At 36.3% G+C, this 16,605-nt stretch overlaps 2 protein-coding genes across 4 annotated transcripts in view; one reads left to right on the forward strand and one right to left on the reverse strand.

The window, feature by feature from the left end:
* Nucleotides 1–743: 743 nt before the first annotated feature.
* LOC104587154 (recQ-mediated instability-like protein) lies at nt 744–6,061 on the reverse strand. Of its 2 annotated transcripts, none has more exons than XM_010244645.3 (5): nt 5,712–6,061; nt 5,517–5,625; nt 5,344–5,405; nt 1,316–1,453; nt 744–1,008 (listed from the first exon to the last, which is right to left on the reverse strand). In XM_010244645.3, exons 1-4 carry the CDS (start codon nt 5,829–5,831, stop codon nt 1,346–1,348), a joined length of 399 nt encoding a protein of 132 aa, XP_010242947.1. In that variant the 5' UTR covers nt 5,832–6,061; the 3' UTR covers nt 744–1,008; nt 1,316–1,345. The 2 variants fall into 2 exon arrangements, with proteins under 2 accessions (XP_010242947.1, XP_010242938.1); XM_010244636.3 differs by having other exon boundaries at nt 744–1,129; nt 5,712–6,056.
* A 1,770-nt stretch (nt 6,062–7,831) lies between these two features.
* Nucleotides 7,832–16,605, forward strand: part of UPL7 (ubiquitin-protein ligase 7) — a 35,465-nt gene continuing 26,691 nt past the window's right edge. The window contains exons 1-4 of one of the 2 annotated variants that reach the window (XM_010244665.3): nt 7,832–8,175; nt 8,367–8,489; nt 8,971–9,211; nt 15,895–16,487. In XM_010244665.3, coding sequence (XP_010242967.2) covers nt 8,152–8,175; nt 8,367–8,489; nt 8,971–9,211; nt 15,895–16,487 — 981 coding nt within the window. In that variant the 5' untranslated portion in view covers nt 7,832–8,151. The remainder of the gene's footprint in view (nt 8,176–8,366; nt 8,490–8,970; nt 9,212–15,894; nt 16,488–16,605) is intronic. The other variant, XM_010244659.3, reaches the window with a different exon arrangement.

Consider the following 16,605-nt stretch of genomic DNA (forward strand, 5'->3'; position numbering starts at 1 on the left):
CATCATCAAATACCAATAAAGATATTAAAATTATTATTGTTATATGAAATTATCACATGCAAGCACACGCACATTTACTAATAGTAAGGAAAGGTGCTAATAGTGTGCATGCTAACCCACATAGAACAAATACTCAATCGATTGTATGATTATTCCCGTGGCACCTATAAATAGTTCTCAACCATAGGCCACTTGGTCCAACAAGTGGTAGTATGTGACTATGTGTCCAGCTTGTTAGAGTCCTAGTCATGTAGGTCAGTGTGGTTTGCACGTTGGTGTTGTTTGCTTCTTGTTCTTTGTTGTGTTATGTTTAATCTCTGTTTTTGTATGCTCATTTTGTTAAATACATATCTCATATATATAATCAAATTAATTATGATTATGGGTGCTTAAATCATACGGGTCATTCTTCCTTAATGGTTGCTGTAGGTAATTAGGTTGTCTTCTAACCAAACGTATCATATAACCAAACCCCCCAGAGTTCTTTCTGAAAACCGTTATAGACTTGATAGTTGGATTGCCTTGACTGTAAAAGAATTGCCACTTCTTGTTTTAGTCAAGGAACCGGGTTAGTAGTTAGATGTGAGTTGGTAAAGGACAGTGGGACAAAACTTCAGCAGACTACCAGCCAGACTGAGGTCAGAGGCCCCATGGGAATATGGGATGATCATCACTACTCAGGGTCATTTCCGAAGGACATAGCTCCTAACTGATGAGCTGCCCTCCTACCCTTCATTGAGACATAAGAAAATTAATGAGTTCACTTTTCATTTCTCAGGTAATACAAGTTTACATGAAGATAAGAGGACTTCCTTTGTACCAACTATTTGGGGTCTGATAAACAACTCCCCTTCCTAGATCAGACACCTTTTATAATATTGTTTTATAGTCCCCTATCAATCAAATGGAAGTGAAAGAAGATACAGGTGTATTACCAAAACTTTTTACATATTGTCATCTGATTAGTTTCTCTTTCATCAGTGCTCCTCATGACTCAAAACACAATTCCTGTGACACAAAAGAATGCGATTAGGATGGCCATTTGACAGTTGAAGATCTCTTTGATTGGATTGGCCATTGTGATTCAGATGAAATTTGCATGGACTCAAGCTCAACAACCTTGCCAGTGCTGGAAATAAATTATACAAGAAATTAGTTAAGTATTTATTATAAAACTTAAATTATACAAGAAATTAGTTAAGTATTTATTATAAAACTAAAAATAGAACACGTGCTGAGGTGAAATACTTGGATACATCTGAAAAATAAAAACTTATATATAGAAAAACAAGTGGATTGATGCACCATGACACACCTGAAGTAGACCCGTACAAAGAAGATGCTGTCATTCATCAAATGAAGATTCGTAAAACATCTTGTATGCCTCAATGACTTCTAGATGCCACATTGCTTCTCGATTGGGGAAAGGCGACAGATCAACAATCTTGTGCACCTGCATTTTTAATGAAACCAGGTCTGGCTTTCATAATCTTGGAAATAGGTCATTCATAGAATTGGTCATCACTGAAGTCACCAATTTGTTCAAGTCTATGCAGAAGATGTCAGACTCGAGTTTTATCCATTTCTTCAATAGGACATCTTCAACCTCTTTTTTTTCTTTGTGTTAGGCTACAAATTGTTACTGACCATCCATATACAATCCCAAGAATCAACAGTTACACAATCATGATGCCCCTCCCCCCCCCCCAATAAATAAATAACAGTGTTTTAAAAGGTGTGGGAGGCGTACGCCTGGATGCACACCTCCAGGCAAGGTGCCCCCAAAGCGCCCTGAGGCATATGCCAAAGGCGCTGACACCTCTGAGGCGTACGCCTCAGGTGGAGGAGGCGTGCACCACTGCGCCTCATACGCTTTTTTCATGAGGCGTACTAGAGGCATACGCCTCATATACACCCAGTGTTTTAAAAGCGCAAGGCACAAAAAAGGCGCAAGGGCCATTTTGTGCCTGAGGCGCAAGGCGAGGCGCGTGCCTTTTTGAGGCAAGGCGCACAATTTAAAAAAAAAAAAGCTAAAAAAATAAAAAAAAATGCAAACAATTCAAAAAAAAATCAAAAAATTATAAAACATAATATTAATAAAAATATAAACTTAAGTTTTAAAATAAATGTTTTAAAAAACCTATTATCTAAAATTAAAGTACATAAATATAATATGTAAAGCATATTCAAATGAGAGTTTGAAAATGAAATCACACATATAAAACATTTTCAAGCATATAAAACCCACAATCTCTTTTTTTTTTCTCAATTGCATCAAGTAGCTAATGTGGACATATTACATTCCTAATTCTACGAGCCGCCTTTGTGCCATGCCCCTTGAGGCAAGCCCAAACAAGTCCATGTTAGGGTCTTAAATTCTTAATTTTCACATAAAAAATAATAATTTTATAGTTTTAATTGCTTTAAAGAAGATATTTTATTAGGATGAATGAATGGACAACACTACCAAATAGGGGATTCTCGAAGCTTCAGTGAGTGAGCGAATGAAAATTAAGAATTTAAGACCCTAACATGGACTTGTTTGGGCTGGCCTCAAGGGGTGTGGCATGGGGGTCCGAGGGCGGAGCCCCCAATCCAGCCGCCAGACTTAAAAAAAAGGAAAAAGCGGCAAATTTTCAAAGGGTGCACACCTGGGCTAAGGCGCACGCCTAGGCACACCAGGCATGCGCCTTTTGAATGGGCTACGCCTAGGACCTGGGCGAGGCGCCAATCCTAAAATGCGCCTTGCCTGTGCACCTCAGGCGCGCCTTTTTAAATCACTGTATGCACCTCATATAAAAAGACAAAAAAAAAAGAAAAAAAAAGGATAGGATAGGATAGAAAAAGAAAAGAAAGGGAAGGGAAACAAAAAGAAAGAAAGAGAAGAAAACAAAGAGAAAAAGAAAGAAAGAGAAGAAAAGAAAAAGAAAAAGAAAGAAAAGAATAGGAAAGGGAAGGGAAGGGAAGAAAAGATAAGGGGAAAGACCCCATACCCCTCAGCCCCTTTTTCTATGCAGCCCAATTTGGTTTTTTTCTGTTGGGGGTGGGGGTGGGGGTGGGGGGTCTTGCTCCGCTTCAATAAGACCCCCCCCCCCTTTCAACTAGTGCTCTAGTGCTATGCATCTTCATTCTTCTTAATATAAAAGTTTTTCTCATTCCACCTCCCTCTTCTTTCTCCTCTCCTTCCTCTTCATCCCCCTCCTCTTAAGGAGGCTTATGCCTCCTTGTGTTCGAGAGGCTTACGCCTCTTACGTTCTGAACTACGCATCACGCCTCTGCATTTTAAAACATTGAAGCAGAGACTATATCTGCTTCACACAACTTGCTGTTCATACCAATGTACATGAAATAGGAACCAGCATCTGTTTAAAACTCATCACCCACCGCTTCACCTTCCCTTCTTCCATCGTAGCTACTCTAGCAACAAAGAAGCACATTTTCAAAATCCAAATGCACACAGGTTCAACCCAAGAATCCAAGTGCTCTAAGGATCAAAAGATTTTTTCTAACACCACATAAGGTGATTGCACCATATTTACCTTACCAGTAGACCGAAAAGCAGAGGTAGGCAGGTATATGCTGTCTTCATGGATTTCTAAGTTTATAACATAAACAACTCCAGGAAATTAGATTGTGAAGTTGCATTTAATGTTCATGGTCCCATCTCAAAAGGTTTTTCAATCAGTATCCTATCTCCAAGATTTTAGATTGCATGCTTTTAAAAGAATGAAGATCGACAACACTTAAAATTGCAGCATATGTACATCCTTCTCCAAACTGTCACTAATAATCCACATTAGAAGGCCAAACTAATCAGTCTGGGATCATCACAACTACATATACAGTTCATTTCTAAGCAATCCCTTAGTTCCTTTCCCTCTTAGATTCCCTTAATAAGCATTTTAAGTTTAAAATATGGCAATGAAAATTTAGGTTTGTTTGCATTGTTGTGCCATGGTGGTCTCCAGTCCTTGCTTGCTCGGAAGGAATGTGAAAGTCAAAGCTCCAAGCTCTACCACCCCAGCTGATTCCTTCCTTCCTCTAAACACCCCCCTTCCCAATATTTCTGGAAGACAATGAGGATCAAGATTGTTGAAACTCACACTAGTGCACAGAAGAGTTCTGGACCGTTCTACCACTGTTGCCACCAGAGCTGAAGAAGACATGTTTAGGGATGAAAACAGGGACTATATACCCCATAACACATTTGAATGAGACTTCTGGATGGTATTGAGAAATGAAGGATTATTTAGTGTTTCTGGATATCACTATCATTGTGGTGTACCTGGACAACATAATTATGATAAAAGCATACGAAATTTTGGATGAAATTGACGAGATTCTTACTGTATTATTTCAAGAAAGAAAATCATGCTTCACAGATCATTCATGCAATGAAACATTGGAATAAATCATCTATATATAGAAATTTTTCTATGATGAAAATCATGCTTCACATATCATTCCATGATATATTTTCCAAAATCAGGTATATGTTTATTATACTACCTTAAGCATCCTACTGCAGCACTATAGAGATGCTAAGGTACTCTTTTTTTTTTTTTGATAAGTGACGTTAAGGTACTCAATTGGGTGTCAAGAATTTTACTAGATATATTAGACTTCCAATAATAGGGGCCATAATTTGGTGTAGTGGTAAAATCTTAGGCTGGCAAGCATGCAAATATGGGTTCAAGTCTGGGGGTAACCAATTTGTGTGAAAAAAATGCCAAAATTAGGACCATACCCAGTCTACCCTCCCAATACCCCAGTCCCCAGATAGCTGGGGCCAACATTGGGTAATGACCTTTTTTATTAGATTTCTAATGATAGAAAGACCAAATGTTCACTTAGCAATCAATTCTTGAACATGTGTAGGAAAGAGCATCATGGGTATGGATGTAAGACCAAATGCACCATTCAATAATAGTTTCTGCAAGTTCAAGGTTTTAGAATGATAAAGGGTGTGCCAAAAGGAACCTAACTCCTAGTAACGAGGAAAATTTTATTATCCCGTTCTCTAACAAAAGATGTCTTGGATAGATCAGAACTAAGTGATGGGAATTTTGTGGTCGTTTGTATGAATATAAAAATGCTAAATATTATCACTTTTTTATCATTAAGGGTCTAAAAATATCTGATCAGTTGGGCATATAAAATATAGCGATTTCCAGCAAATGAAATGTTAATCTGAAGCAAACCCAATAAATAGGTGTAATCATGATCTCTAAGACCATTGCATTCGCTATTTCTTAAAAACAAGCAAAAAGCATTCACTTAATCGTAAAATAGAGAAAGGAAAGATGAGAGCTCAAACATCATGGTGATGGAGAGATCACATACCTTCATCATGGGCAGCTCACCCGCACGAAGAACAACAAACCCAACAACCATAATGTACATTCCTGCACCAAAAAAAAATAATTAAAAGCAAAAAAAAATAGCTAAATGCTCTGTTTCTGCAGAGAATAAAGAAAGAGAGAACACAAGAGAAAGGCTGTCATGGATTAGAGGACCTGTCTTCCATTCTGGGGGACGAAAATCGTTGCTGAGAGAAAGCTCGATAATGCCACTCCCATCATCTAGAACAAAACGCCCCTCCTCGGAGCCTGAGACCAAAACACCCTGCACTCGATATATGAACTAATCCCCAAGGCAGAGAGGCGAAATGGAAAAATAGAAATTTGAAGGGGCATTTTGAAGAATAAAACCTGCAACCAAGCTCGTTGGAAGAGTATGCCGCCGATGGTCATGGCAGACGGCGATGAGGTCGGTTGAGCGTCCTTCAGCTGCCCACACAATAGCTTCAGTGCCGCTAGACTGTAATCCATCTCCCCGTTTCTCTGTAAACGTGCTTGTGTGTGTGGTGGGGTGGGGGGTTACAGAGAGAAAACGAACCTGCTGGTCCAGCTCAAGGGCATAACGGATCGGATCGGATCGGATTTAGGTAGATCTAAGTCGGTTCGTTTATATTTGGGTTCGAAACTTCGAATTATTAAAGCTACATTGATTTTTTCTCAAGGTAGAAAAAAGAAAAAGTTGTTGGTTCCTGGGTGGGAGCAACGTCGCCTTTACTCTTTCTCGCTTTGCTTTTATTTTACAAAGAAGAGTGGTGCTAGATTCAGGCCAGAGCACGTTATAATTTATTTTTATATTTTTATGTTAATAAAAATTATTTTTATTTGTCACACTTTTGTTTAATATGATTAATATAAAATATTATCATATTTGATCAAATGTCTTTTTATATTTTTATTGTTATTTAATTATATCGTCAAAGGTTGATATATTTTTTACCCAAAAGGTTGAATTGTTGATTCATCACTGAATAAAAAACATTCCCTTTTTTCGATTTTAAACTTGTATTTTATTTTTATGATCAACAAAAACAATTATTATTGGACAGATTTAATTTTCTTTAATATGAATTAATTAATATAAGATTCAATGAAAGAATAGATGTTAATATTTTAAATATAATACTTAATAAGAATGGATTGACGAGGAAAAATGTAGTAATTCAAATAAAGAGAAGTTGCCCTGAATAAAAGGAGTTAAAACCTTTCGACCTCGCAAGTAATCCTTACATGAAAAACCCGGAAAGCCAAACATAGGCTTAATCAGTCAACACAGTTTAATCAATGCAGAAGACTTCCCAAACTGGCCCTTAACTTCGGGCACAAAAAGAACTAGAGCTACAATGTAATTAGATGTCCGAGACAAGAGAGAAGCTTGTAATAAATGGAAGGTAAAAAGAATTTACGAAGATCATAAGGAAGTGACTTATGAACAAAATAAAAAATAAAAGAAAGAAAAATGCTGTAACTATAAGGTGGTTTGTAGTAATAGCTTTATTTGTCCATTGCAATTAAACTATTTTTTTTTTCATTAGATGTATGGCCACAAGCACAAACGGTAGCTAGTACATCATGTATAGCAACTAACACAACCTATAGTGACAATATTTCTTTATCTCTTCCACACTTATAAATATACATGGTTTAGGCCTTATTTCTTAGGCAAATTATTTGAATCCTCCTATGTATCCTTGGCACTTGAAGTTTAGGGTTCAACTATGATGCCGGAAAGAGATAATACATGAAAAAATTACAATCAGGTGGTTTTTCACCAAGTTTTAGTGACATGTTCATGGGTCGGATTTCAGGCTTGACTTACACTATGTCAAGCTCAGATTTTAGGTTGGATTCATTCAAATTTTAGCAAAAGTTAAGTCCGAGCCCAACCCATAAACAGGTCAATGATTCATGGAATTGTGATTGGTAAAACCATTTTAATATCATGTCTTTCTATTGTCTTATATATTTCCCTTTAGCAAGGTTCAAAGTATCAATATGATACGAGTTTCGGCCGTATTGTATCAACACTTAGAAACGGCCAAAACTCTTTTTTTTTAGTTTTTTTTCAAAGTTTGGTTTTTTGGAAAGTTTATAACCTGTTTTTTATTATTAAAAAAGATTTGGGGTCCGAAACACCTGAAAACAAGCGTTTTGGACCGTATCGTTTTCAAAAGATATGATACGATACGCCCAATACCTTGAACCTTGCCCTTTAGTTTATTTATCTTATTAATAATATGTAATTTTGATTATTTTGTTTTAATTTATCATTAATTTTGTAGAAAAAATCAATTTAATTTATTAATGCTATTCGGTATATACTTTACAACATTTTGTATCCAATCCGATCCGAATATAAACGATTTAGATTCGGATCTACCTGCATCCAATCCGATCCGTATGCAGCCCACTTAGCCGTACCTATAACGATGAAGAATGATAAAGTACTATTACCGTATCATTACCGTTACTCCGTTAGCGTGGTTCAGGGAGCAGTGGGGAAAGCGTCCTCTTTAGGCTTCTACCGCTAGATGGTCCGAATGAGTACAGATCCAGTTCCGATGAATAGTGGACGGCGTAGATTCTGTCACGGACGCTTGTCGTCATGAGGCTGTCATCTCTGTTCGAAAGAGATCGGTTCCGGAGAGGTCTACTTGGAGTTGCATCGTAGGAATTGAAAGGGTGGTTGTTGGTTGGGTGATTTTTTTCCCCGTCGGCGAAGGTATTGATTCCAGGATCCACCGGCGAAGGGTAAAGTGCAGTCAGACTCTGTTCGGATGGTTGGTCGGATTTCATGGATGAATCTAGCAAACAACAAGTACTTTCTCTCTCTCTTGGAAGATTTTTTTTCTTTTTTTCCCCGATTTTTTTCGTCAAATTCTTCAGTTAAATTTCAAACTGATAGTTGTGCAGTGTTGTAGATAGAGAAAAAGTTGTATGTGTTTCGAAATTTGTGGTTGATTATACTGTTTAATCGTTTATGCTTACTGGTTTTGGTTGTTTGCTTAGGTTTCGTTGAGGGGAGCGAGTGCCAAGGAGATCACAAGAAATGCCCTACTTGAGAAAGTCTCACATGAAAGAGAGCTCCGCAGTTATACCAGACGAGCTGCAGCTGTTGCTATCTTTATTCAGGTGCGTTTCGTAATTACAGATTCAAACTATAAATTCTGTCCTTTTTTTTGGTAAAAAAAAAGTCTGTCAATCAGTGGATTTTCTTTTCCTAGTTTTTTTTTCTCTTTTTCCTTTGATTTTAAACTGACCAACAAATTTAGTGAATAAATTTTCTCTGTGAATCAAACATCTGTTGAAATGTTTTTAAAATGAGCAGTCTAAGGACTCTCCACTATCACCTTTTGTACTTAAGCTCGCTATCATTTTTTTTTTGTTCATTTTAAAAATTTATTCATGGTTAATAGATATGATTTAATACATCGTGTTTGTAGCTAGATTAATTCTCTTCATTTCACTTATTTGGTTTGAGATTCTACTGTGTTGATCTTTATATCCCTTAAAAGATGCTTTCTGGTAGTTAAACGCATGATTATAATGTAATAATAGATTATTTGCTTACAAACAATGTGGAAAAAAATGATCTGGTCCTTCAATTTCTCAGAAAGTCTGGAGGCGCTACAATGTGACAAAGAAGGTGGCTGCAAAGCTCCAAGAAGAATGGAAAGCTTTAGTGAATCATCAGGATGTTTTGTTGAGCAGCAGATGGGTTTCCAGCAGTTTGTTAAGGCCTTTTCTTTTCTTTATTACTCATTCGGCAACTGTAAATCAGAAGCTAAGGGAAACAGATATTAAGTGCACACTGGTTTGCTTCAAAATTCTATTAGAAAGCATAAATTCAACTGGTAATCTATATTCATCTCATTTATCTTTTTTTTGTTTGAATTATGTGTCATAGTCTGTTTATTTCATTTTAAAAGACATGGTCCTTGTGGTCACTGATGGATTGCATGATATAATAATAGTGCTGCTTGATATTTGATTGCTTTTAGAACAAAGTATTTGAAGCGTAAACGTTCATGGTGTCTTAGCCAAGTTAAGATACAATAGGAGTATAGGCCCATTGTTAGTAAGGCATGGTGTGCAAAAAGACTGTGTGGAGGGAAGGAAAAACAATCAAAACAAAGCACAAGGTTAAAAGGGAAGAACTTTTGCTTTTAGGCATTGTTCGTTTTTCTGTAAATGGGGGCGGGTAAGTGAAGAATGGATGCCATCCAATGGTGCCAAGAGGGAGAATTGCAGTTCAAGACTTTTGTGATGTGCTGAATTCAAGTTCAGCATATCGGTTTAGGTTTTTTCAAACCGAAATTCACCCAAGATTGTTGGATTGACCTCCAAGATTTTTGTTAAGATTTCTCAGACCAAAAGTGAAGAACCTAAATTCCCATACCTGAAGTTTTGGCAGTCTGACAGTCCACAAGTGAAGATCGTCCAAATGTTAGTTCACGTTGGATCACCCTATTGCAGTCTCATTTATAGAATGTTTATTTTTTGATAATTGTCTCATTGATACAATGTTGGAGATGAAGATGACACACCTCCAAGATTGCTCCTTGATCCCTGATGAACCAGCAAGGATTTGCCTCTGAAATAACTTTGAAAGTTGGTCAATCGATGCCTTGATATTCTCCAAGAACAGGTCTGAATATTGTCCAAGATTGGGAGACAAAACCCTAACAAGCATTTTAGGTTTTCTTTAACTAGTGCTGAATTTTTTTCTCACAAATTTTCTCAAAAGAATAGTGTGCAAGAAGATGCATGATCTTGTTGACCAAAGGGTTTATATTAGCCTTAGAGTCCAAGAAATCTTGCCTAAACCCTCTCTTAATCTGATTAGGAAAGTCACGATCTAATTGGAGTTTCTAATTCAGCTAGGACTTTGATTAGTCAAACTAGTCGTTATGACTCTAACTAGAACTCTTTTTTATTAGAGCTTAACCTGCATTAGGTTACTTATAAATCTTATCAGGGATTAGGATCAGTGAGAAAAGGTGTCCATGTAGCATGGGACCGACAAGATCTTAGCCCAAGTTAATTATAAAAGAATGATCCACACTTCTCTTATGTGTAACCTACACATGGGCTGAATTTAGCTTGTCTATGCAAGTGAATTCACCGAAGTGTGTTGGGCCCAATAATTGGCCCATTAAACCTTTTATTTAAACTCGGGTCTCAGCCACCTTATGAGACCAAGATTATTAATTTGGGCCGAGTTAATGTCCACCAGGTATTTAAGGCCTAAGAAGACACTTGCATAAAATCTCTCGGCTAATAATATCACAACACTACCAATAGGGAAGGATCTCTTCCCTAATTGCCAAATGTAGAGCAGCACCCTCTACTCATAATGGATCCCAGGATGAAAACCATTTGCAAACTCATTATCAAAATATACTATTTATAAATATAAATAGATTTTGCAAAACGATTTTCATAACATGTTAAAATCTCATTGTTTGACAAAGTGGTTGAACCTATCACAATGACCACTCACTAAAGTATCTTATTGCTTCAACAGAGTGGCTGAACCTATCATTGTCAAGTCAGGGGATTAAATGCAATCATCAAAAAAAAAAGTCAGAGGATTAACTGAAACTTTCCAGTTTTACTCATCTGTCTCCAAGGTCCAAGGTTAAATTGGAAATGGTCTCGTTCGGTGTTTCTCAAACACCCATTCATTGTACCCTAGGTCCAACTCGAGCAATTGAGATAGACTGCTCCACCATTTCAACAGTAGAAGAGCGTCAGCCTTGGCATGATAAACTCCCAAAGTTTATCAATTGGCTGAGAACATTTTAAGCTAACATAAGTCTCATAAATGCCTAGGTTAAGGGGTATTACATAGAAACATACCATATACACATGAAATAATAATGAACTGAACTTATTGAATAACAAATAGTAGTTTGCATCACTTTTGTTGGAGATGAGGGCATATACTGTCTGAAAGTAAGATGGTCAATGCGAGAGTTGACCAATTTATCCGCATTTCTTTTTCGGTATTAATGGGTCCCATAGAAAAGAACAGTTCCCAAGAGCAACAGTTACCTGGGTAAGTACCCTTCACCCACTTGGGTAAATAACTTTCCCGCCTGCTAGGAAAATTGCTAACATATGATGGGACAACATTATCCCTTCAATAATGACACTTTTATGGATAAAATGGCCATTGTTTAACTTCACCCTGGGAAACAAAAGAACATTGGTAAGTGCTTCCCAAGAAACATTGCCCAAGTAAGCACATTTACCCAGGTAAATGGCTTCTCAAAAATTGGACAAGGCCTTAATGGCTCTTTCTTTGGGGCTTATAGCTCATGGTGATTCAACAAGGGTAGAATATTGGCAGTTTTACATTGTCTGAAATTAGGGAGACAATTAAACTACAAGGGATCATTGTAGAAGGGGATCCAAAGGTAGTGGTAGGATGCTGAGAAGTAATGCACATGCAACATGGAAGCATAGATACACTTTAAGGGAAATCAGATCAATAGCAGAGGAATTATATGCTATTTTTCAGTGGGTTCCTAGAACTGCTAATAGTATGGCTGATGGATTAACAAAGCAAGGGATAAACTGAATTGATTTGTATTGGGGGGAAATTCCAAGGGGAACCTGAGGTAAGACATGGTGGGGTAGATAGCTTAAGCTGGTCTACAATCTTTACATTATAGATTTGTACATTCTGGTTATATTAATATTTTTTGTTGTTTTTTTTTTGAGAAAAGGTAACAATTATAATCAAAAGGTGCCAAAAAGGGGGGGATGTAAATGAGAGGATGTACAAACAAAACATTAAGGAAGAACTTACTTGATGTTACCAATAAAAAAAGGAAGGGCTTCCCTGCTTGACTTTTGAGGTACCACAAACCCTTCCCTTTTGACTTTTTCTTTCTTTTCCTTTTTTTTTCCTTTTCTTTTGTTGGGGAGGGGGAGTTGAAAAGAAGAGACTAAAATAAGTAAATAAATTTAATCAGACATGCTTGTAACCTGTTGTCACTAAATGAAGATTGGAATAAATTTTATCCTCTTAAAGCTTCAATAATAGAAAAGAAACAGAAGAAACAGAGGGAAAAAGGACTCCTGACACCATAATAGATTAATTATATGCTTAGGCTATGAAAAAAATGAATATGATATTATTTTTTCTGCACTTTAATGGCATAAGAATACAACAAGACGTTAAACAACTTGTTTAGTGAGCTAAGAACTGTGGTTGCCTAATGAAAAAGAAGGCTACAAAGTGACTACCTACCAAACAACCTAGGAAGTCAAAGTAATTGTTTTATCAAATTTCCCAAGCAAGTATTTCTTTCACTTGAGACTGCTGTTTACCTGGGGCATTGAGCCAAAACTGAGGTTATACTTTAAAATTGTGACAGAATCTGGTTTTGGTATTTAGCTTATGACTATACAATCATGGCAGAAATTAATTGAGCAAAGCTTGACATATCATGATGTTGCTATCACAGGGTGCTCAGTTGTATGGGCATTTTGTATATCGTGATAATTGATATAGAATTTTAGGGTGAAACCAGATACCATTCTTGAGCTCTGTAGACAAGAGGAATCCTGCTGACAATATCACGTGTCATGTGGGAACTTCGCATTTTGTGCCAAAATTTTAAACATGGCATACAATTGAAAAGCTCAGAAAAAGTTCATTTTTCTCAATAAAGTTTTTAGTACAATAATAGGATTTCAAAAATATTGTGTGACAATGCATAATATTTAATGGTTTTAATGCAACAAACATATTAAACAGAGTGTTACCGGTGCCAATCTTTTGTTTAACTGAAAATTTTTGCCTTATTTTGTTCTTGGAATAAATTGTGGATGAACTTCTCTTCTACATGTTTCTTCTAGATGCAAAAACTCCAAATTATAACTTAATAACTATGAATAGAGAGCGAGTGGAAGCAAGCCTAGCGTAAAATTTTTAGGGAATACGTTTAGTAGGCGTTGAAGATGAAACAAGTTCCAAGCTGATGTTTTAACATCGTTATGATTTCATTGTCCACAAGAATATTTGAAAATATAATAAACAACATTAAGGACCACATGTATAAGGCATCTTAATGATCTGCAAACAATTAGTGTTATTTTGTTATGTACAAAATCAGAGGAAATATGTGAAAATTGGTATGATCTACATATATAGTGTTAGCTGGTGTTGGTGTGAAAATTTTAATAAATTCTCATGCAACATAATTCACTCAATCAAGTGATTGAGTTTTTATTATTTTGGGTAAGGCCCATTCAGGGAATCATACGGATTGTTCCCCTTAATTACATCTCCACAAGAAAGTAGAGAACACCTTTTGATTCTGACTTGGAGAAATGAATGCATAGAACAAAAGAAAAGAACAATAGGGTACTTAAAAAGAACTTTTCATTTGCGTTTCTTTTACATCAAGTGTACAAGAATGAGAAGAAATAAAAAGAAAATACAATTGAGAAACTATACAACAATACATTTCTCTTTTCTTTTTGATACAAAGAAAATTTCCTTCTCACTCCTTTCTTCACAATAAGCTGTAGTCAATCAGATGAAATTCTGACTGCAGACGGCCTTAATCCTTGGATTTTTGCATACAAAAAGGGAACCGTAGTCAATGAAACTGAATATTTGATTGTAGACGGTTTTTATCCCTCTGCTCTTCATTTTCATTTGAAGGGAACCATAATCAGCCCTTGAGAATTAGACTGTAGATGGTTTAGTCCCTAACTTTGTCTCGAAAGAGGGACCATAATCAACCAAGTAGAGGCACCTGGTTGTAGATGGTTTATTTCCCTCTATTTCCTTTCTCAAAAGTGAAAATAAAAGAGAGAAAGAAGGATACATAGCAGAAGACATATATAGGAAGTATTCACAGAGAGGATTTTCGTTTTTTTTACCTGTATTAGTGAGACTTTTCCTTCCCTGCCTTCCCTTGAGCACTTCTTTCTTCTCTCTTTATCTTTGCTTTTCTTAAGGATCTCTCGAGATAATTTTCCCCGAAGAGTGTCTCCACTCCTAGCTTCCCCTTAAGGAGCTTAAATAGGGAGTGGGGTAGTTATGTAACTACCTCCTCCCCCTAGGTGAAGGATACCTGTCCCTCCCACTTAAAGAGAGGGAACTTCCATACGGGATACTTTTCTATAGTTTTGATGATTTAGCTATTAGACTAGCCAACCCACTTATTTGAGTTATAATTTATTTAAATATTATTTGGATTAAAAAAATGCCTTCAACAGCTGGTATTTGAACAATTGGGTGTGAGAGATGAATTTCCATTTACAGTACACCAGAGGTTGGCCTCTATCTTTTTTCTTTTGGCTCAGTTTGGAAGGAATACAAATACAAATATGTACAGTACAAATTCCTACAAAATATAAGGTTTTATGCTCTACATATTGGTATTTGTACTCCTTCCAAATGGAGCCTTTGTTATAGATGCCCAATTGTAATATGCACGACAAGGTCATTGATGTTGCTATTACATGACCCTGCAATGCTGTCTGAGAATTAATACTTTGATGCAAGTCAAGGTTCTTTGAGGCCTTCTAGAAGACTGAGTGATGTTGATGAAGGAGTCTAAAAAGGTTCAAAAGGACACATTCTTAAGTCTTAAATAAAAGATATGACTCCACATTGAATGGAATTGCAGAGTAAAATTCATATTGCTGATAGCTTATCCAAATAATTGACAAGGCACTGATAATTATAACAAAATTAAGACCTCTGTACATGCGATATAGTGATGGTTCGATGATATAATGTTAGCTTCAAGGATCTAGATAAATTTAACTTCATTGATGAACTAAAAATGTTAAGACTTAATCACTTGATGAGTTGATGTACAATTTATATCATGGAAGAACTACTTCAATGCCAAGGGAACAACAGAAGTTTAATGAGATAAAGTTAAAATTTTAGAACAAAATCCAGGAAGAATTACAGGGAGAATTGGACTAAACTTGTGTTGGAACTGCATCATGATACATGATTATCCTTGGATTCAAAATTCAGATGCAAAACAGGTAGTTGATTGTGTTTGAGGTCTTCCTTTACGAGGAAATCCATTGGACTTATTGGTCTGGCCCTGCTGTATGATTTGGTCATTTACTTATCTATTTATTAATAAATTTTCACATCATTTATAAAAGAACAAAAGGTTATAAATACTACCATTGATAGGTTTTAGATCCATGTTGCATGGGTAAGGAGTTTTGTGCTTGAAAAGGAAGTATTAGAAACATGCATTGCTCTATTTTAATGTTCAGATCTTAGGGTATTTCAGTGACTTGTATGTGCTGTATTTTTTTTTTAATAATGCATAGTCTAATTTGCATTATTATTTTCTAGCCCTTGTGCTTATTATGCTAATTTTTTTACTTGTTAAGTATATCTAACATTGATCTTTATCATCTTTAACTTGTAGAACTTGAGTCATTCTTGTGTATTTATGGCATTTACTTGCATTTATCCATTTTAGTTTCTCTTCTTGGTAACAATTGCACTGATCTTTTCACTGTCCTTGATTTGTAGCATTAGAGAAAAACTTTTGTTCTCTGGCTTCTGGTACACATGAGGAAAGAAGGACATGGCTTTACCAAGCACAGAAGATGATTTCAATATGTTTGTTCATTCTTGCTGAATATGATAACACCTGTTCAGGGAATCAAGACGGTATTCTTCTCACTACTTTAGCAATGCGCCTCGCTGTTGCTTTAACTGATCCAAAAGGATGGAAGAGTGCTAGTAATGAGAATCTCAGAGATTCAGATAGTGCAGTAAGAGAGTTAATCAAATGTACTGTAACTGGAAAAAGCCAAGTGTACAATTCTATTAGAAGATACATTATTAGATTGGATGCTGGTTCTGCATCACGAAGGAATTGTGGTGTACAGACAGATGACCGTTTTTTGATTACTGCAAGTGCAATAACTTTAGCCTTGCGGCCTTTTCATGTTGTAAAATTAGATACAAATTATCCTTGCTTATTCGATGTTCAAGATGCTGCAGTGCAGTACTGTATACTTCTACTTACAATTCCTTGGCTTTCTCAACGCCTTTCACCAGTTCTCTTACCTGCTTTGAAACATAGGACCGTTCTCTCACCTTGCCTTAAAGTGCTACTGGTAAGGTTCATCAAGGCTGAGCAAAGTCATCTTAAAAACTTGCTCTTGATAAATGAGTTTCATACTAGTCTTTTCCCTTAATCTCTTTATGTTCAAAATAGATTTTAGGAACAGATTC

This window comes from Nelumbo nucifera, chromosome 6 (assembly GCF_055504915.1).
Source record: "Nelumbo nucifera cultivar China Antique chromosome 6, China Antique-T2T, whole genome shotgun sequence".
NCBI classification, from domain to species: Eukaryota; Viridiplantae; Streptophyta; class Magnoliopsida; order Proteales; family Nelumbonaceae; genus Nelumbo; species Nelumbo nucifera.